Consider the following 22,273-nt stretch of genomic DNA (forward strand, 5'->3'; position numbering starts at 1 on the left):
ATTGCTTTGTACTGAGAAGTTATTGTCATTAGAGAACTTTAAGGAATAGCCACTATTTGACTTGTGTAAAACCAAAACCACTCAGTCCATTAATATGCAATTACAAAGCAAAATACAAGGTTTTCTTGTAACATCATGTTGATAGTTACTGGTCCTAATTACAACATTACTACACAGGTATAAGGGCAACTCACAACAAATTATTATGTTGCCTTATTTACTGCTATTTGCACTGTTGTAGATATTAATCACATACATATTACAACAGGTGTATGAATTTGCTACGTCTACCATTGAATATTCCCAACATGGTAATCACTACAAGACCAAAGAAATGCATAATGATCCAAATTGTGAAAGTAATGAAAAACGTAAAATGTTTGTTGCCCTAATCAAAATATTATGGGAGTTAGCAGTCCCTCTGCACTGCCGCCCTCATATTTCTATAATTAGTATTAGCAGTTTTCGCTATACAATACTGTGTTATTAAAACGATCAAAAGAGACTGCTATTATTTACTGCTATAAACTAAACTTTCATTGTACCATTTACAATGGTTATATAATTTTGGCCATCTATCTCAGTTATCACTCGCTCAATATATTGTTTTAGTTTGTCTCCTGTCATAGATGCAGTAATTTATTAATCTGTGATAGTTCAGTGTTGTTAGCATGATACATTATGTTATGATTACTTGGTATTGATTAAGATAAAGAAAATTATTCTTTGTGAATTACTTTCTCTATCTATCATTTGATTCAGAATTTTGAGAACTATCTGGTGAATAATTAGAACATTTTGTAAACGTTCATTCAAAACATAGTCTTGAGTGTGAAAGAAAAAAGAGGAAATGTTATATACATATACATTATGTGTTGTAAATATATCTATCACTGTAAGTTTAGGAGGCAGCTGTATTCTGAATGAATTCTGTATATTTAGTACAGTAGATTACCCAATTGGTCAGCTCTCAATATTGACAATTCATAAAAGACTAATGCAGTGTATTCATTTGGAGATTAGAATTATTGAAATCCATGATTTATTTGTACAGAAATCACTTCAGTTTGTCTCTAACAGTGTTTATATGATTATATAAATGTATAAATAAATGAGTTAATATACTGGAGTATTCATTGTTGGGTTTGTGTTATGGGTTTGTGTTATTTTGAAAGTAAACTTCCTACGTTACCCCTAATCGTGCAGCTCTGGAGCTTGAATGCATGAATCCATCATGAATCCATCTGTTATGGATATTCTTATCAATCTTGCTCATTATTCTTTACGCAGAATGTTCTGTGACGACTAAGGAAGAGGAACAAGAGTCCTACTACACTGGCCTCCAATTACCTGAAAAAACAAAAACACTTGAACTCAAGCCAGAGTCTAAACGCTATTCTACTACATTAGAGAGAAAAAAAGAAAAGCCTGTTTTTTTGACCCAACTCTCACCAGCAGCTGTTACTGTTGGGGACACAGCTAGGTTTACTGTCACAGTGTCTGGCTTTCCGAGGCCTAATGTCCAGTGGTTTCATAATGGTTGTGTTATAACAAGTTCTTCGGTTTACAAATTGGTACAAGAAAAAGATGAATACACATTAATAATCTCTCAGGTTAAAACAGAGTATGAGGGTGAGTATTCTTGTACGGTGAGTAATAGATTTGGCAAGACAACCTGTACTACTTACCTGCAGGTGAGAAAGAGTGATTTGACCACGGCAGAGCAATGGGTTGAGAAAATGTTCAAAGTCACTGGACAACCACCTACTTTCATGGTTCAAATCGAACCTGTGAGATGCACAGAGGGAGTGGAGGCTTACTTTAGGTATACAGTCACTGGTGATCCAATTCCTGACGTACAGTGGTTTAGAGGAGCTTTTAAAATTCAGCCCAGTAAGTATTGCGTTATGGTGAACAACCCAGATGGATCTGGCTTCATCAACATGAAGGGCATCCAACAGGAGGACAGTGGCGTCTACACATGTAGGGCTTCCAACCTATATGGAGAGGCCTCGTGTAGTGCTGAGCTAGTTGTGTTCAGAGAGTCTGTCTCTGTATCTCGTCACCAGGAACAGCCAATGGTAGTTCAAAAACAAAAAGGTTATAAAGTATCCATGACTGAAGAAGCTACAGAGTCCCGCTTGTATATGGTCAACCTTCCTGGAGAGGCCAGGGCCAGCCTCCAGGCAGGACATCAGATGGTGTACACCATTGGTACTGAGGACAGACAGGTTGTTTCCAGTGAGCAGGTGGACACCCTCAGAGAGCTGGATATCTCTGCTGCTACCCTTCAAAGAGAGCAGGTCACGCACCAGGCTGCAGTGCTGCATTCTCATGAGGTACAAGAGAGAGTGTCTGTGGCTCCCACCCATCCACCTAAAGTTTCAGCAGTTCCTACCAAACAGCTTCATATGGCTGCTTTTACATCTGCTGTTCAAGAGCGCCGAGACCTCACCGAACAGCATTGTGACCGTATCCAAAGTCCAGAGGTCGTAGAGCTTCAGTCTGCACAAGAAAAACAATCTCAATTAATGTCTGCCATTGCAGAGGAGATAACCACCTTGTCAAGTGTAAGCACAGACTCCTTAAGAGACAGGATGGTAGATCAGATACAGCCAAAGTCTGAGCCTAAACATCTCATCAGTAGTCATCAAGTTGAAGCCCAACTATCAATTTTAAAAGAGGAGTCACACGATATTCCGAAGCCAAAACAGGAAAAAAGTTATAAAGTAAAAGAAGGTGTTAAAATACTGTATTCTGCTACGTCGACAGAAAAACAGCTGATTCCTGAGGGCCATACCTCGGAATTGTCCACAGCTGATTCAGCTATACAATCACCAGTCATAAAAGAATTGTTCAAACCAGTTCTTGCGTCGGTTAGTGAGACTAAACAAACATTAGCAAAAGAGGATACATTTTCCATGCATAGACCGGAAAAGGAGATGGCTCTAATCCGCAAGGATGTCATTGTCAAATCAGCACTTACAACTGAGGAGAAGCAGGAGTTACAAGCTGAACACACACAACAACTGCAGAGTTTAGACAGTGCCATCACAGTGCAATCTCAAGTAGAAGGCGACCAGGTCATGCATTTGCAGGTTATCACAGACCAGGATCCTCTACCATCTGAGGAACGATTTACTTGTGAGAAACCAATTGCTGAACAAGCTGGTAGTAGAAAAAGTCCTACTCTTTTCCATACAGTGACCCAAGATGAACAGAGGTCTATAATCTGTGAGGATACGTCTGAGTTTTCGGCCAAGACTAGCACAATTTCCATACAGCCCCAAAAAGAGGGCCCTACCCTCTTACATCGTCAGTCAGTTCAGCCAGTAACTGCATTACCCAAAGAGGGTATACTTGTCATTGAAAAGCCAGACCAACAGATGGCAGCACAGAAACAAGAAAAGGCCAGAAGACATGCAGCAACCTCAGAGGAGAGAAGGGAGCTTACTGCCGATTATCACAAAGATCTTGATGTATCAGTGACAGGGGTTCAGTCAGAGCTTAGAACAGAACCAAGACCTCTAAGCATTCTTCAGGTCACATCAAAGCCCATGCAGCTTCCAAAAGAAAGTCCATTAACCAGTGATGTTAAACAGCAACGTGCATTAATCCAAAAAGAAGAGCGCTGGAATGTCATGCATGTAATGAGTGTGGCAGATAATCAAGCATTGCAGGAGGGACATACTGATAATTTGAAAGCCGTGGACAAATACACATGCCAATCCAGAATAGAGGCCAAAGTACCAACTGAGCCTATACAGATAGAGGGAAAGGAAGTCTCAACTGAGAGTAGTGCACCTCTAGAGTCTGCAGAGCAGGACTTTGCAGTCCAAATACAGGAAGGACAGTCAGTTAGACAGTCAATACTGATGGATGAAAAGCATATCTTGACTGGTGAAAAGTCTCAGGAAATAACCAAATCAGAGTCAACCACTGTAAACGTAATTACTCAGCCCAAGTTGCCTTTTGTGGTATCTGAGTCTGGAGAAAGTCAAACTCTTCCAAAGGAGCTTACATTTGTTATTCAAATTCCCAAACAATTGAGTTTAAATATCAGACATCAGTTGAAAAGTGCACTCCAGTCTGCTGTGGCGCGCGACCAGACACTTTTACTGGCAGACGTTGTTGACAGTTTAGAGGCTGTGGAGGTCCAGGAAGTGAAGGTACGCAGAGAACCCAGATGTGCAATGTTCACATACCTTATCACAACAACAGGTGCCCCCATGGAAATAACACTCGCTTTTGAAGGTGAATACCCTCAGACTGCTGATCTGAGGACTGAACTGCAGGCAGCTTTCCATGCTATAGTTTATCGAGAGCAGCATGTTCTTACATCTGAGCAACCTGGCACAATGCAAATTGACAAACCCCAGAGATTACAGGTTAGCAGTGCACACTCCAAAGAGATGCTGTCATCGATGGTGGAGACTGTGCGAGTAGCAGAGAGTGTAGTGGATTTTGCATTGCCCAAAACTCAGTCTGCTGCACTAAAAAGTGAGTCTAAAACTCAACATGAAACCGTAATAGCTGAGCAAGAGGTTGTTGTGGTAGAGTCCAAAGCAGCCCAATTCACACAGTCCACAAGTTCTCAAATAGTGAAAATGACAACAGAGTCACATGTTGAGTTTGAACAGTCCATACAGGCAGCCAGACAGGAAGTCAGATCTGTGACAGTAAAAAGCTATGAGAGGGATGTTGGTGCTGGTGATGTCACCACTGATATGCCCCTAACATCCATCCCAACTGAACAGTGTGTAGATATCCTCATCCAAAAGGAACACAGAGAGGAGTTCTTCACAGAAGAAGTCACTAAATCTAAACCTCCAGAGCAGATCAAAGGCTACCCAGTCATTACATCGTTTCTGGAGGACATTGCCACAGAGGAGAATACCAAGGTTACATTATCTGTGACTGTAAGCTCTGTTAAAAAAATAAACTGGCTTTTCAATGGACGATTGGTGAAATCTGGCAAAGAGTTCAAGTGTTCCAAAGACAATGACACATACACACTAGTAGTCAACAAAGTTATCAAGGAGAAGCATCAAGGAGAATATATCTGTGAGGCAGAGAATGAAGCTGGCAAGACAACAACATCGTCAAGACTCACAGTTGTCTCAAGAGGTTGGATGATGGGGATGTTTTATTGTTACTCATCACTGTACACAAAAACTAACTAAATCATTCATATTTTCAATTCATATTTTCACTCTGCCTTCCCTTTAGTCGATATGAAATTGAACACATTTCAGCATGTTTTCATCTCACTCTCAAATCACCACCAATTCACTTGGGTATCTCTCAATTTCATTCCCATATCCACATGCTTGTTTCCTATGGTTTCCAGGTATTTTCACTGTCACTTTAGCGTGCCTATGAAAATAGAGCCGTTGTCACCCATGAAATACATCTCACTCATGGTCCATTCTCTACTGGGCACTGTATCTGTTTGCATGCTTTCAGGGTCCAATTTGTAGTGGTTTCATTCTTCAGTCTTCTTCCTCTAACCTATCCCGCATTTCTTTCCACCATTTCTTCACAGTCACTCCTGGATTACATCCCACCATAATGTTGCATTCCATAATTTCTGTTCCAGCTCTGTGCATCATTTTATCTAATTGTCACATCAGTGTCTACTCAAGTATTTACTTTTTTTCTTTTCTTTGTGCACAATCTAGTGCCACCTGTCTTTAGGTACAAAATCACTGCCCTGGAGATCAATGTTGGCGACAATGCCAAGTTTGAATGTGAAGTTGAAGAAGCACCAAATGTGACCTTCAAGTGGTTCAAGTCTGGCACTGAGATCAGACAGAGTGACAAGTGCAGGATCATCAGTCGGCATCAGACGTCCTTGTTGGAGCTCCTTAACCCAACCAAAGCTGACAGTGGTGACTATTCCTGCACAGCTTCCAACCAGCATGGCAGTGACAGCTGTTCTGCCTCCCTGACAGTGACTGGTAAGTGCCCTATGAATATCTTATTCTGATTAATATTAATAACTATATACTTTATAACTAATATAATAACTGTTGTATGTTCATTTCATGAAGGTTTAGTTAAGATGGCCAAAAATGTCAATGAGCTTGTGTAGCCTAAACAGCTGTAGAATCTGTATACTAGGTGTTTATATTCTCCAACTTCTTTTCTTATGTTTTATTTACTACTGTAGAGATGTATCCGCCAACATTTATTACGAAGCCTGATTCAATGACATTATATGTGGACAAACAAGCAGGATTCCAGTGTGTAGTTACTGGTTCTTCACCTATGGATGTTGTCTGGCACAAGGACAACATTGCCATTTCTTCAGGGGAAAACTATCAAATATCATGTGACAAGAACAAATATTCCCTTCAAATTAAACATCTTCAGCTGAAAGATCAAGGTATTTACCTTTGCAAAGCATCAAACAGTGTTGGCACTGCTACATGCAGTACAGAATTGAGAGTTATCAACAAGCCCAGTTTTGTAAAGACTTTTGAGACAGTGTCGGAAGCTGTTGGAAATCCACTTCATCTTGAGTGTCAAGTGGATGAGGACACCGGAGTGATCATCACTTGGATGAGAGATGGAAAAAAGATTCATCAATCAATGGATAGTAAAATCTCTTTTGAAGACAAGGTCGCTGTTCTTGATATTCAAAAGGCGAAACTGAAAGATTCAGGCAACTATGTCTGTACAGCTACAAATGATGCTGGAAGTGAAAGTTGTTCTGCTATGGTCACAGTGCAAGGTAAGATCATTAAGTTGATTCGTCATCTTTTGAACATTATGCACAACACAACACTATGCAGCAACGTCATCTTACCTTCCTGTTTCTTGCACTCTTCCCTTTTGACGGTAATGTACAGTAGAGATGTTTTGTTTGTTTGACCACAACTATGCTGCTTTGCAATACAATACTTCTTTCAGAGCCCCCTACCTTTGTAAAAAAAATGGAGCCAAAGATTATGTGGAAGCAAGGAATATCTGCTCGGTTACAGTGTACAGTCAAAGGATCACCTGAACTCCACGCCACCTGGTTTATGAATGACAAAGAGCTCTGTGAAGGAGACAAATATAAAGTGACTTTCAAGGGTGGTCTTGCAACTTTGGAGATAAGCAATCTTCTTGTATCAGACAGTGGAAGCTACACATGTGAGGTGTCTAATGGAGCTGGCAGTGAGAGCTGCAACACTCAGATATCTGTCAAAGGTTTGCCACCATTCTACTGAACAGTTAGTAACAGAAAGTCTCAGATTACAGACAGATGTGTAATTTCATTTTAATGTATCTCTACTCTTAGAACCGCCTTCATTCCGAAAAGAACTGCAAACGGTAGAAGCAGTGAAAGGAACTGCTGCCCTTCTTGAATGTGAAGTTACAGGAACAGCTCCCTTTGAAATTACCTGGCTCAAGAATAAGAAACCACTCACTGCAGACAAAAAGTACAAGATCGTCTCTCAGGATTCAATCGCTTGTTTGGAGATCCACTCATTTGAAAGTGCAGATGTTAGTGATTACCAGTGTGTTGTATCGAATGATGTTGGTAAAATCGCATCTAAGGCATTAGCCAAACTGAAAGGTTAGTAGGTTAAACACTATTTTAAAATTAATGTTAAATGTATACAGTTTTCTTAACAACATTGTTGATCATTATTATTATTATTGTTATTAATAATAATGTTATTATTAATATTATTATTATTATTTGTATAGAACCGCCATCATTTTCAAAGAGGTTTGAGAGCACTACAGCAATTTTGGGAAATGCAGTGAAAATGCAGTGTATGCTGAAAGGCTCAGCCCCTATTACAGTCAAATGGATGAGGAACTCTGAGATGTTGAGAGACGATGATCCAAATATCAAAATGGTGTTTGAGAACAACATTGCTACTCTGTCAATTGCCACTGTTGCCATTAGCCTTGATGGAAAATACACCTGCCAAGCAGAGAATGAGGCCGGTCAACAAAAATGTGAAGCCACATTAACTGTTCAAGGTCTGTTCAAGGTCTTATACAAAACATACTTGTACAAGAACATCTTACACTCATACAACACCTTAAATCTAATTAATTTGACTTTATCTCAGAACCTGCCAGAATCTTAGAGAAAGCAGAATCCATCAGTGTGACTGTTGGCGATTCAGCAACCTTGGAGTGCACCATTTCAGGAAGCCCGGATCTCAAGGTGAAATGGTTGAGAGATGGCAAGGAGATTTCGGGAGGTCGAAAATATAAAATTACTCTTAAAGATAATGTTGCCATCTTAAAGATTCTTGCGGCAGAAAAAGGAGACACTTGCGAATACACAATGGAAGTGTCCAATCGTGTCGGAAAAGACCAATGCTCTTGTTCAGTCACAGTGCTAGGTTTGTTTTTCTTCTCAACTTAATTTAAAAGTTTGTCTCCATAAAAATGAAATAATGCCTCATATGAAATGTTTTCTTTTGAACAAACAGATCGGATAATACCACCTTCTTTCACAAAGTCTCTGAAAAGAGTTGATGGGACCATTGGTAGCAATATTTCAATGGAAAGTAGAGTATCTGGATCTCAGCCTATGACTATATCTTGGTTCAAAGACGAAAAAGAAATAATGTCTGGAGGGAAATATCAACCTGAATTCAAAGAAAGCTCAGCAGTATTGAGAATCACTCAGTTGGAGAAGGGTGATGCTGGAGTATACACATGCCGGGCGACAAATGCTGCCGGATTTAACGAAACCAGTGGAACATTATATATCACAGGTTGAGAAAGCTTTACTCTTCCCTTCAACCTTTGTAACCTTCAATTAGCAGTATATGATTTCTTGAAATACAATGTTGAGATCTATATTATTTTCTTCTTAACACATTTTTAGAACCTCCAGTCTTCACATTGAAACCTGACTCCCAAGATGTCATACCAGGATCTACTGTTATCTTGAAGTCTGCTTTTACGGGAACAGCTCCTCTTGCTGTTAAGTGGTTCAGAGAAGATAAAGAGATAACCACTGGGGGCTCATGTTTTATCAAGAAAGATGCCTCTTCAAGTTCCTTGGAGCTTTACTCTGTGAAACCCACTGACTCGGCTAACTACATTTGCCAAGTGGCCAACAATGCTGGGAAGGTGGCATGCACAACAGTTGTGTTTGTGAAAGGTGCCTTTTCATACAATACTATATTATCCATGTATTTTTTTCTTGTATTCTGTTAATGCTTATTACTTAATAATCATGATCAAACTCTTCTTTTAGAACCTCCAAAGTTTGTGATGAAGCTTGAGTCTACAAAACTAGTAACCAATTTCAGTGCTGTAAAATTGGAATGTAAAGCAACTGGCAGCCCTGTGATCAGTTTTAAGTGGTTCAAGAACGAGATTGAGATAAAACCAAATGACAAATACAAAATGACCTTATCCGACCTAGTGGCCTCACTGGAGATTGTCAACAGCACTGTTGATGATAGTGGAGATTACGTTTGTGAGGCGTCAAGTGACGCTGGTAGTGACCGATGCAGCAGCACGGTTACTGTCAAAGGTATGTTCAATGTTCGGCTTAATTAGGTTTATATATGCTCAAGTTGAGAACTTGGATTTTGTTTTTACTTTATTGCCATCTTCTTTTAGAACCCCCAGTGTTTATGAGGACCATTGAACACAAAGAAGTTATCAAAGGGTCTGATGTTATGCTGGAGGCACACGTTTCAGGCTCCGCTCCATTCAACGTATCATTTAACAAAAATTCAAAGCCGATCAGAAATGATAAAAGACACAAAATAAGTGTCAACAATGACATAGTTGCCCTCCAGATTTTGGCATTTGAAGTTGGAGAAACTGGAACATATCAATGTACAGTAGAAAATGAAGTCGGGAAATCATCTTGTGATTGTGAGGTGATATTGAAAGGTGGGTGTGAAGATCATGAAGATCTTGACCTGAAATGTACCAAACTGATACATTTGATAGACTCTCACATTATCATATTTATTCTTCCACTTCTAGAACCACCATCTTTTTTGCAAAAAATAGAGAACATAAATTCTCTAGTTGGCAGTGAGGTTTCTATGCAGTGCATTCTGAAAGGATCTATACCAATGACTGTATCATGGCTGAAGGATGATCATGAGGTCAAAGAAGCTGAGCATGTGAAAATATCCTATGAAAACAGGAATGCACTGCTGCATATTACAGATATACAAGCCACACATGGTGGGAAATATACTTGTCAGGCACAAAATGAAGCTGGGAGCCAAAAATGCTCTGCATTATTGACAGTCAAAGGTTGGTTAAAATGTGTGCTTGAGTTATTCTAAATGCAACTTCTTTTGGTCTTATTTGGTCTGATTATTATAACTCTTTGTTGTGTCTTGTCAATCACAGAACCAGCAAATATCACTGAACAAGCAAAATCTATCAGTGTTACATTGGGGGATCCTGCTGCACTCGAGTGCAGGTTCTCAGGAAGCAAAGTTCTCAAAGCCAAATGGCTGAAGGATGGAAAGGAGCTGACATCAGGCCAAAGATATAAAGTACAAAGCACAGATAAGAACTCCATACTGAAGATCCTCTCTACTGAGAAAAAGGATAGTGGGGAATATACCTTTGAGGTTTCAAATGATGCTGGAAGCAGTTCTTGTGAAGTTGATGTTACTGTTCTAGGTTAGCCAATTCACGTGTCTTTTAAATCAAGAATTTGAGCTTGCCATATGCCCTCTTCTAAATAATTCTAATTACTTTTAATTTGTATTCATGCTAGATCAAATACTTAAACCATCTTTCACAAGAAAACTGAAGGAAATGGAGAGCATCAAAGGATCGTTTGCTCACTTGGAGTGTCTCGTGTCTGGCTCTCTGCCCATAAATGTACTCTGGTACAAAGATGAGAAAGAGATCAAGGCTGATGAGAAACACAAATGCACATTTTTTGAAAATACAGCATTTCTGGAGATCAGTCGTCTTGACAGTGCAGACAGTGGCAGCTATACCTGCATCGCTCAAAACAAAGCAGGCAGTGACCAGTGCTCTGGCGCTTTGTTAGTGAAAGGTTTGGATATGTATTTTAGTACATATACAGTATACAGTACATCTTTTTATGTTACAAAGTTCAAGTAATTTCAGATATGCACCTCTTCCTTTTTCCATCAACAGAACCACCCTCTGTTCTTGAAAAGCCTGAATCAATGGATGTTTTGCCTGGATCAAAAGTCCAGTTTAATGTCCTTCTGTCGGGCACTCCACCCTTGAGCATTAAATGGTTCAAAGACAAAAAGGAGATCTTATCAGGCGCTGATTACTCTGTGGTAAAAGATAACACCTCAAGTTCGCTGGAGCTCTTCTTTGCCAAAGCCTCAGACTCTGGAGACTATGTCTGTGAAATACACAATGATGTTGGCTCCGACGTTTGCCAAGCATCACTCTTTGTCAAAGGTTTTTATACATTTTTATCTTTATTTCCTTGTGATTTCTTTCCAAATCAGACTTCTGTCATACTTATTTTTGGGGTTTATTTTTTATAGAGCCTCCAAAATTCACTCGAACACCTGACAGAGTGTCGGTTGTGAAACCAGGGCAAAGTAAAGTATTTGAATGCCAGTTGACTGGAACTCCAGAGATTGATATCTACTGGTTCAGAGATGGGAGTGAAATAAGCCCTAGTGACAAATACAAGATGTCCTATGCTAACTCCCTTGTAACCTTAGAGATTTGTGGTGCTGATACTAAAGACAGTGGAGTGTACTATTGTGAGGCCCGCAATGAAGCTGGCAGTGAAAGCTGCAGTATGGAATTCAAAGTGAAAGGTTAGTCGGATTAGATTGGGTTGATTATGTTACAAATAACTAGTATCTTTTTGAACATTATGAAAAATCAGATAACATTAAATCTATGATCTGTTTTTTCTATCTCAGATCCACCATCTTTTCTTAAACAATTGGTACCTGCTGATGTTGTGAAGAGCTCAAATGCATGTTTTGAGTGTCAAGTAACTGGCACTGCTCCATTTGAGATTACCTGGCACAAAGATTCAAAAGAAATCAAATCCAGCACAAAGTACAGTATGTCACAAATTAATGGCAATCTGAGTCTTGAAATACAAAAATGTGATGGTGTAGATATTGGTGAATACCAATGTACTGTAACAAATGAGGTGGGAAGCTGCTCTTGTAGGACTACACTCCACATGAAAGGTTTGTTTCTTTAACATGCACTATCATCATAAATAACATAATTCAATGACAATTCTTTTGATAATGATGAGTGCAAATAATGTATCATTGATTTTATGTTAGAACCACCATCATTTGTGAAGAAGATCCAAAACATTGCCAGTGTTTTGGGACAAATGGCTGAATTTCAGTGCGTTGTGATGGGGTCACCATCTCTGTCTGTTCAATGGCAAAAAGATGAGAACTGGATCTTGGAAGATCCAACAATTGAACGGATGTTTGAGAATAATATGGCAACCCTAAGGATTCCTGTCTGTGAAGTGTGTCACAGTGGAAAATATACCTGCCAGGTCATGAATGAGGCCGGACAAGACAAGTGCTTTGCAACTCTCTTGGTGCAAGGTGTGTCTTTGCCTGCATTTTGCCTACCTGTCTTTGAAATTGATTCTTCAATAGAAATTTGATCTCTTCTAACAGAAATGTATATATGTCTTTGTCTGCATTTTAGAGCCTCCTCAGATCACAGAGAAGGTAGAAGTCATTAAAGTGACTGCTGGGGATCCAGTCAGTTTAGACTGTAAGGTGTCTGGCTCTCCCGAGCTCAAAGTAAAGTGGATGAAATCCGGCAAAGAACTCCTTTCAAGTAGACAGCACAAACTTAGCTTTGAGAATAATCTTAGTTGCTTGAAGATTCAATCGGTTCAAATGGAGGATGGAGGAGACTATCATTTTGAGGTCACAAACCACATTGACACCTGCAGTTGCAAAGTCAAATTGGTTGTAATAGGTCAGTGCAAACATGTCACATTAAAAATAGTATAATGGTTATCATATTAGTCAGAATTAGAATTGATTATGGTTTTGATTGTTTTGTTGTTGTTATTGTGAATAGAGCAAACTATCCCCCCAAGCTTCATCAAACCATTGAAGGAATTGCAGGAAATATTGGGATCTTTTGTGAAAATGGAATGCAAAATATCTGGATCTCTTCCAATTTCTGTGGAATGGCAGAAAGACGGGAACCAACTTGCTGGTAGTGGAAAACACAAACTTATTCATGAAGACAATACTGCTTCATTGGAGATTGAACAGTTAGAGAGAGCTGACACAGGCACTTATTCTTGCAAAATAACAAATAAAGCAGGAAGTTGTGAATCCAGTGGAGCACTGAGGGTAAAAGGTATGAATTAATTTAATGACGTTTGTACTATGTCTTAATTTTATCACTTGTGATTAGCGACCTAGCTTATTAACCTGGTACACATTGTCTTCTTTAGAGCCACCAAGCTTTGTGCTGATGCCTGAATCCCAGGCTGCCCTCCTTAATGCCAATGTACGCTTTAAGAGCACCTTTAAAGGAACACCACCGTTTACAGTGAAATGGTTCAAGGATGATGCTGAACTCCTAACTGGACCCTCATATTTTACTGGACTGGAAGGCTTATCATGCTTCTTAGATCTTTACTCAGTTGGAATTCTGCAAAGTGGCATTTACTCTTGTCAAGTTAGCAATGATGCTGGCTCAGAAAGATGTAGTGCCGACCTAACAGTGAAAGGTTGGAGCTAGCTCTTTTTTAGCTCTTTGTCAACTGCTTCAATCTTTCCATGTTCACAGCTCCCTCATTTTCACAGCCTGTTCATCAACAACTGTTTGCTAAAGTACTATGCCACCTAGTTGCTTTTTCACTTCCATCTTGCCTCCCCCATCTCTAACAGATCATCAAGTCATCAACCCATCTCTTTTTGCATCTCATCCCCTGTCTTATATTCATCCACGTTTTAAAGCTCATGTGTTTTCCATCAGTTAATATTCATATATTTTTTTGACTTTACAGAACCTCCTGAATTTGTCCTGAAATTGCCACCCACAAAGTTTGTCAAGCAGGGTGAGCCACTCCGTCTTGAATGCAAAGTATCTGGCGCACCCCCTCTACGAATGTGCTGGTACAAAAATGACAATAAGATAACAGAGGGTGACAACTACAGAACATCATTTGTTGACTCAATGGCAGTCCTTGAGATCCGCACTACAAGATTTGATGACAATGGAGTCTACACCTGTGAAGCTCAGAACGATGCTGGAAGTATAAGCTGCAGCACCACTCTTACGGTCAAAGGTTAGATACTGAATGGTTGCATCTCGATGTATTCCCTATTATATTGTGGACTAGTATCTCACTAAACTGCTTGGTCGGGACAAAAAGTGACACTATTGTTGTGTGTGCTGCTTTGCCTCTAAATTATTCTCAAATCTTTTTTTTAGACCCACCATCTTTCCTCAAAGTACCCCAGCCAGTTGAAGGAACGAAAGGAAAAGATGCCAGCCTATTCTGTGAACTGAATGGCACAGCACCATTTGAGATAAACTGGTTCAAAGACAAAAAGCCTCTTAAGGAAAGCAGGAAGTATAAGATGGTTAACGAGGGTAGCTCTGCCACTCTTCATATCATTGGATTAGACGCCACCGATCCTGGCGAATATGAGTGTAAGGCATCAAACAGCGTAGGAAGTGAAACCTGCCATACGACAGTTAGACTCAAAGGTTAGTAGAATGCAGGCTCCATGGATATTTTCGTGATCATTGAATTCAAACCTTTGACCGTAAATTACTTTGTCTTTGTTTATTCTCTCTTCAGAACCACCGTCGTTTGTCAAGAAATTGTCTAATACGACAGTTATATTTGGTGAGGAAGTCACCCTAATGGCCTCTGTTAAAGGCTCTCAGCCAATGACTGTGTCTTGGGTTCAAGATAAGGATCACATTCTCAGAGATGGTGACAACCGGAAAATATCTTTTGAGAACAACCAGGTCACTCTTAAAGTTTTTAAAGCGGACGCGACCACTGCTGGCAAATACACCTGTCAACTCAGAAATGATGCCGGAGTTGTGGAATGTTTTGCTAACATGACTGTCTTAGGTTTGTAAAATTATATTTTGCTTGCAGTCGTTGTTTTTTTCTCCTTCAGGTTTGTAAGAACATCTCTGTTCATCTTTTAATTTTCAGAGCCTGCCAAAATATTGGATAAAACAGAATCTTTCAGTGTCACAGCAGGCGATATTGCTGCCCTAGAAGTCACTGTGTCCGGGACACCAGAACTGAAATCGAAATGGTTCAAAGATGGTGCTGAGCTCTCCTCTGGCAAGAAGTACAAAATCTCCTTCTCCAGGATGATCTCCAGTCTGAAGGTTCTGTCAGCAGAGAGAATTGATACAGGAGAATACACATTTGAAGTACAAAATGAGGTTGGCCGTGACCTCAGCAAAATAAACCTCACTGTTCTAGGTTGGTGGTTATTTCCTACAGTATATGATAGTATATGACATTTATGTGTATTGTGTAATGCCCTGGTTACTAATCTTGTCCTCCTAAACAGATAAAATCATACCTCCAACATTTACACGGAAATTGAAGGATTCTAATACTATTGTTGGAAAACCTGGTGAAATGGATTGCAAAGTTTCTGGTTCTCCACCTTTCACTATTTCCTGGTACCATGAGGGAGAGGAGATCAGGAGTGGACCAAATTATGAGATTGCATTCAGTGACAACACCTGCACGCTCAAAGTGACCAGTCTTAAGTTGTCAGACTCTGGAGTGTATAAGTGCAAAGCCATAAACAAGGCGGGCGCCAATGAGACCAGTTCCTCTTTCATTGTGAAAGGTCAGTAACTATTGAGTTTGCATGTAGAGTACTCGCTTGGGATTCATAGATCCTATTGCATTGTGATGTAACATGTTAAAAGTCTGCAACCTTAAAGAAATGATCTTTTTGTATTCAGAACTTCCTTCTTTCGTGGTTCAACCTCAACCAATGGAGGCCATGCCTGGTACAAATGTTACTTTCTCAGCCATTGTGAAAGGAAGTGCTCCGATGAAGCTCAAGTGGTTCAGGGGCAGCAAAGAGATCATGTCTGGACGGAGTTGTGAAATTGCTCTGCGAGACAATAAAGCCACTCTGGAGTTGTTCAAAATCGACAAATCCCATGCTGGAGAGTATACATGCCAGATTATTAATGATGCTGGGAAGGAAAGTTGCCCAGTTAACCTGTCTGTGAAAGGTTTGTTAACAGTTCTAATCTACCAAAAGCTCATATGTTTTCATTTTACATTTCTATTCCTTTAAAAAAAAAAAAAAATGCTATGTGGTCTAAGTATTTTTTTTTTTATCGTTTTACTCAGAATCTGCACGCTTTGTTAAGAAGCTGAAGGACCTTTCAGTTGAAAAGGGGAAACCATTGATGCTTGAATGCACATACACTGGAAGCCCAAAGATTTCTGTTATCTGGTTTAAGGATGGTCAACAGATATATGCGTCTTATAAGTACAACGTCACCACCACCGAGAGCTCCTGCATCTTGGAGTGTTTAAACTCTGATAGTAAAGAAGCAAGTGGGAAATACACTTGTGAAGTATCCAACGATGCTGGAAGTGACACCTGCCATGCACAAGTGTCCATTTTAGGTCTGTTCACCTTCATTGATCTTGTAGTATACTATAATTATCCTAAATATGTTTCTTTTTTCCATTTGATTGTTGTTTTACTTAATGGTGTATATCTGTCACTTCAGAACCACCCTATTTCATTGAGAATTTGGAGGCAATGGAAGTGACTGCGGGTGACGCAGTTTGTTTGAAATGCCATATCGGAGGGACCCCCGAAATAAAAGTGTCTTGGTTTAAAGCTGATGGGAAAGTGCGGTCCACGCCTACTTGCAAAATAGAGTATTCCAAAGGCATTGCCTGTTTGAAATTAAGCAAGGCATCAAAGTCGGATATTGGTGAATACACCTGCAAAGCTGAAAACAGCATAGGATCTGCCTCTTCCATCTGCCGGCTAACAGTCCAAGGTGATCTTCGTCTTTTAATTAGGACACTTTCATAGTTTTAATTCATTGTGTATGTACTGGGATTAAATATTCCATCCAAGACTTTTGCAGCTAATGTCATTACATTGTTTTTTTTAAAATAAATTATCCTATTCCAGAGGCAAAAACCCCACCATCATTCCCCAAGAAGATCACCAGTCTCCAACAGACTGAAGGACAGGCAGTCAGATTTGAGTGCCGTGTGGCAGGCTCCTCTCCCATCGAGACGTCTTGGCTAAAGGATGGTGACACTTTGAAACACAAAGATGAATACTCCATGTCTTATGATGATAATACTGCTGTCCTACAAATCACCACAGGAGAAAAGAGGCACTCTGGGGAGTACACTTGTGTTGCTACCAACAGTGTTGGAACTGCCTCCTGCAGAGCCAAACTCACTCTTCAAGGTCTGTCTGGTTTTCGCTAAGAAATAGTTTACTTGCTGGCAATGTGAGTGTGTTTCATTATACCGTTGTGCATGTTTTAATGTTAAAGTTTGTTCTATTCTCCCACTCTTCCATTGAACTTCTAGAACCGAGATACCCCCCTGTCTTTGATACAAAGCTGTCGCCTAAGGATGTTTCAGTTGGAGATAGTGTGGAACTAGAATGCCACATGACGGGGTCTTTGCCAATAAAAGTCACTTGGTCAAAGGATCACAAAGACATCCGCTCAGGGGGAAACTACAAGTTTACCTGTGTGGACAACACCCCACATCTTACTATTCTGAAGGCAGATAAATCAGACACTGGGCGCTACTTTTGCCATGCCTCTAATGAAATTGGAAAGGACTCTTGTTCCACTGACATTTCTGTGAAAGGTATTTGACCACTTGCCACCGATATCAGTGTGTTTGTAATAAGGTCCTCTCTTCTATTTTAGTGGATAGCACGTTTTTGTTGTTTCAGTCATCATTGCAATTATTTTTCTAATAATAGTTGCTTTAACTGCTTTAACCTTTCTTATTGTCCTACTTCATATGAACATTACTCTTGTCTCATAACCAGGAATGCGTTTATTTCATTTTCAGAGCGCAAAATCCCACCCACTTTCACCAAGAAACCTGCAGAGACTATTGAGGACACAGAGGGCAAGTTGGTGAAGCTCGAGGGTCGTTTATCTGGATCTCAACCCATGACCATCAGTTGGTACAAAGATGACAGTGAAATCTACAGCTCCGATAATTATGAAATGTCCTTCAAGAGCAATGTAGCTGTGCTGTGTATCAAGAGCGCCCACATCTCAAATTGTGGCACATATACCTGCAAAGCCACCAATGAAGCTGGTACTGCCTCCTGCAAAGTGTCAGTTAACATAACTGGTGAGTTCATAGCATCTTTTGTTTTATGCCTTATGTCATTTCCATAGAAAATAAGACCTAGGTAACATATGTAATAATTGTGTGATACATACAACACAATAATACCCATACAAAACAATCACCCATATCACCCATAAAACAGCAGACAATCAACCAGTTCATGCTGATGGAGGTAAAAATCGGGAATTGATACAACTGAAACCAATCATATTTTCCCATAACTCTTTCCTCTAAATCCAGAGCACAAGAAGCCTCCTACATTTGACATCCCTCTCAAACCTGTGACTGTGAACGAGGGTGAGAGGCTGAATCTCAGCTGTCATGTTTGTGGAGCCCCTCCTCTGAAGATCCAGTGGATGAAGGACAGGAACGAATTAAAATCATCTGGTAACACTAGAACCACTTTTGCTGATGGCACTGCCTCTTTGGAGATCAGCAACACATCAACAACAGATGCAGGGGACTATCTCTGCAAGGCTACCAATGATGCTGGCAGTGAATTCTGCAAGTCCAAAGTGACAGTGAAAGGTACTTCAATGTTCATATGATTGTTTTTTTTCAAAGTCATTTTTTAACAGTCATTGGATTAGTTGTTGGACGCCATGTATTAGTGTGAATATGAGCATTACATTTAAATTGTTAAAATGACGTTTTATTAGCAAAACCTGGAGCAAAACCTGGAGCAGCACCTTCACCCGCTGAGGCAGCTCCAACACCAACAACACCTGTAAAGAAACTGGACAACTTGTTCTTCATTGAAGAGCCCAAGACTGTTCATGCATCTGAGAGTAAGTATGCGTAATTTAAGTTTATCATTATTGAAATATTCATGATGAGTGATACCTTAAATGACTTTGTATTATTTTACAGAGGGTACTGCAACGTTCATTGCCAAGGTTGGAGGTGATCCTATTCCTAATGTCAAGTGGATGAAGGGCAAGTGGAGGCAGATCACTCATGGCGGTCGCATCGCTATTGAGCAGAAGGGCCAGGAGGCCAAGATGGAGATAAGAGAAGTGACAAAATCAGACTCGGGACAGTACAGATGTGTCGCGTCTAACAAACATGGAGAAATTGAATGCAGCCCTGAATTGAATGTTGATGAAAAGAAAGAGGCTGCTGGACTTGATGGAGACTTCAGAGCAAAACTGAAGAAGTGAGTGAATTTTTCTTTTTGTTAATAATTCTTATTTAACTTTGTCAGGAAACAACATTAACATTAGTTTCCCATGTGTATCTCCTTATTTACTCTACAGGACACCATCCAAACAGAAAAGTCCACAGGAGGGTAAAGACATTGATATAGTGGAGTTGCTCAGGAATGTGGACCCTAAAGAGTATGAGAAATATGCTCGCATGTATGGAATCACAGACTTCCGTGGCCTTCTTCAGGCTATTGAGCAGCTGAAGAGGGAGAAAGCTGAAGAAAGTGGAAGACCGGTAAATTAACGTGATGGCTTGTCTGAGACATATTGTTGACGTCTGTATGCAGTTTGTCTTTGCTGAAAGGAACAGCATATTGGGTTATGTGGTCAACATATCAAAGCATTACATTCTTAATTCTTAATTCTTCTAAGCTCTACTGTCTTTTGTTTGATTAAGGAAATGGAACAAGCAGATCGCGAATCTGACGAGGACATGGCAAAACTTGTGGCTGATCTACAAAAGAGAATGGAACATACTGAGGTTGGTTACTGATTATCTATATAATGAACATAGTTTGATAATGACAATAGTATTGATATGTACTGTGTTTACATTTCTGTCATAACATCAGTAAAATAATTCCTTGCAGCCTGTCACAGTGATGAAGGACATTGCAGATCATGTTACAATCACAAACAAGGAGGCAGTCTTTGAGTGTGACATCAAGATCAACTTCCCAGAGATCACTTTGTCCTGGTACAAGGGAACGCAGAAGCTTGATAACAACGACAAATATGAAATCAGCATTGTCGGTGACCGTCACATACTGAAGATCAAACAGTGTCAGATCAGAGACCAGGGCAATTATCGTGTTGTCTGTGGCCCACATATCTCTAGTGCCAAATTAACGGTGATGGGTGGGTATCCATACATTTGAATTTGATATCCTACACTAATATTAAAGTTATACAGGTCTTCTTATCTGTCACTATTAACTGACATGCACCTTTGTTATTGTTCTTTCTGTTTTACAGAAGCTGAAGTTGAAAAACATCTACAGGAAGTTGCGGGTAAGGAAGGGCAAACAGGCACACTGACTTGTCAGTTCTCTATCCCTAATGTAAAAACACAGTGGTTTAAGAATGGAAAGCTTTTAGAACCAAAAGGCAGATTCACATTTGAAGTGAAAGATAAGATTCAAAGGCTCTTCATCAAAGACCTCCGGCCAGAAGACCAAGGACGTTATTCCTGCAGATATGACAAACTTGAATCCACTGCAGATCTATGGGTTGAAGGTTTGTATTGATAAAACATAAAATAACTTGCATCGGTTGTGGATTAGACAAAAACAGATACTAACCTCTTTCAACTCAATCTAAAACAACTCAATCTAAAACATATTTTATTCATTTTAAAAATTAACTTTATTCATTTTCCCGTCATTTCTTCTTTTTGCTTTTTTCATTTTCCATGATCTTTCTTGTGGATTTCTCTATATATTTTTTGGGGCATTCTCACACATTCTTTGATCTTGCAACGTTTCAACAAACCAATGTTTCACTTTCTCTCTGTCTTTGTCCATCTTGACTTTAATTTTCATCCAAACACTGTCATCATGCATTGTGGAACACATTCTAACCTCACAACTAATTGGATATTTGGCAAATCTGGACAAAAATGTGTTTGAATTTGAATTGTGAGGATAATCAGAAACATTCCCACATCTTATCTGTTATAGCTGAACAAATTCACTTCACCAAACGTATCCAGAACATTGAGGTCAACGAGCGCCAGTCTGCCACCTTTGAATGTGAGGTGTCTTTTGACAATGCAATCGTCACATGGTACAAAGACACTTGGGAACTTAAAGAGTGCCCAAAGTATAACTTCACAAGTGATGGCCGGCGACACTTTATGATCATCCGCAATGTAACCTCTGAAGATGAAGGTGTGTAGAGTTACATCAAACCAGACCTTTCCAAGATATTCTCGTCTTCCTGTTCCTGTTATGTGAATGGATTTTAAACAATCTTCATTACTAATCCTTTAGGCGTTTACTCAGTGATTGTAAGATTGGAGCCCAGAGGGGAAGCTAAAAGCACAGCTGAGCTTTATCTATCAGGCAAAGGTTGGTACAGTTACTAGTTAGGTATAACCTTTTTTAGCTGTTTGCACTTCTGCTACATTTAGTATTTAATATTCAACCTTCCCTTTTCACAGAAATTGAATTAGGAATGGTACCTTATGGTAAGTATTTTATTTCTGCCTCTAAATCCCTAAATGTATCATCATTACTGATCACATTTCTAGTCAATTGACAATACATAATATCCTAACATGGAAACATATTTATGTCCTTGACATTAAAATCAAATTCAACATCCTTTAGATGTCCCAGATTCATCAATACAAGGGCCTGATGTGCCTTCTTCAGTTACTATTAAAGGTAAGAAAGGGACATGCAGTAAGATCGGCATTGGACATCGATACAAACCTAAATACAACTGAATATTACAACTCAATGCTCTTGTATGTCTTTTAAAGAGTCTTCTGAACGCTATCATTATGAAGAAGAGATGGAAATGAGAGGTATATGGCATTTATTTTATTTTATTGTATTAATCAAATTATTTCCATCACCCTCATCAACCCCCTGTTAACCTTCATAATGTAACTCGATATTGTTCAATGGTTGTTGTGAGATTAACATCATAAACATAATTTAATATCATCTGCGACAATTAAGCCATCTTTACGTTTGTACATGTCTGTGTGTTGTTTTTCCACATTTTGTACACATTTGAAAATATT

General features: G+C 39.5%; 1 protein-coding gene across 1 annotated transcript in view; it reads left to right on the top strand.

Annotated features, from left to right (window-relative positions):
• The window catches only part of ttn.2 (titin, tandem duplicate 2), a gene marked incomplete at both ends in the record, with an annotated part of 169,759 nt that overhangs the window by 32,954 nt on the left and 114,532 nt on the right, over positions 1 to 22,273 (top strand). The window contains 40 exon segments of the mRNA XM_080536777.1: positions 5,682 to 5,960; positions 6,173 to 6,736; positions 6,916 to 7,197; positions 7,289 to 7,567; positions 7,702 to 7,983; positions 8,076 to 8,354; positions 8,445 to 8,732; positions 8,846 to 9,124; positions 9,221 to 9,502; positions 9,592 to 9,870; positions 9,967 to 10,245; positions 10,345 to 10,623; positions 10,721 to 11,008; positions 11,113 to 11,391; positions 11,481 to 11,762; positions 11,871 to 12,149; positions 12,252 to 12,530; positions 12,637 to 12,915; positions 13,021 to 13,308; positions 13,406 to 13,684; positions 13,964 to 14,245; positions 14,392 to 14,670; positions 14,765 to 15,046; positions 15,134 to 15,412; positions 15,504 to 15,791; positions 15,910 to 16,188; positions 16,310 to 16,591; positions 16,699 to 16,977; positions 17,115 to 17,402; positions 17,528 to 17,815; positions 18,026 to 18,316; positions 18,557 to 18,844; positions 18,976 to 19,104; positions 19,187 to 19,472; positions 19,573 to 19,756; positions 19,919 to 20,002; positions 20,112 to 20,379; positions 20,497 to 20,757; positions 21,201 to 21,410; positions 21,513 to 21,590. Of these exon segments, the coding sequence (XP_080392903.1) occupies positions 5,682 to 5,960; positions 6,173 to 6,736; positions 6,916 to 7,197; positions 7,289 to 7,567; positions 7,702 to 7,983; positions 8,076 to 8,354; positions 8,445 to 8,732; positions 8,846 to 9,124; positions 9,221 to 9,502; positions 9,592 to 9,870; positions 9,967 to 10,245; positions 10,345 to 10,623; positions 10,721 to 11,008; positions 11,113 to 11,391; positions 11,481 to 11,762; positions 11,871 to 12,149; positions 12,252 to 12,530; positions 12,637 to 12,915; positions 13,021 to 13,308; positions 13,406 to 13,684; positions 13,964 to 14,245; positions 14,392 to 14,670; positions 14,765 to 15,046; positions 15,134 to 15,412; positions 15,504 to 15,791; positions 15,910 to 16,188; positions 16,310 to 16,591; positions 16,699 to 16,977; positions 17,115 to 17,402; positions 17,528 to 17,815; positions 18,026 to 18,316; positions 18,557 to 18,844; positions 18,976 to 19,104; positions 19,187 to 19,472; positions 19,573 to 19,756; positions 19,919 to 20,002; positions 20,112 to 20,379; positions 20,497 to 20,757; positions 21,201 to 21,410; positions 21,513 to 21,590 (10,809 nt within the window).

Source organism: Nansenia antarctica (genome assembly GCF_963989245.1).
Source record: "Nansenia antarctica genome assembly, chromosome: 7".
Lineage (NCBI taxonomy): Eukaryota > Metazoa > Chordata > Actinopteri > Argentiniformes > Microstomatidae > Nansenia > Nansenia antarctica.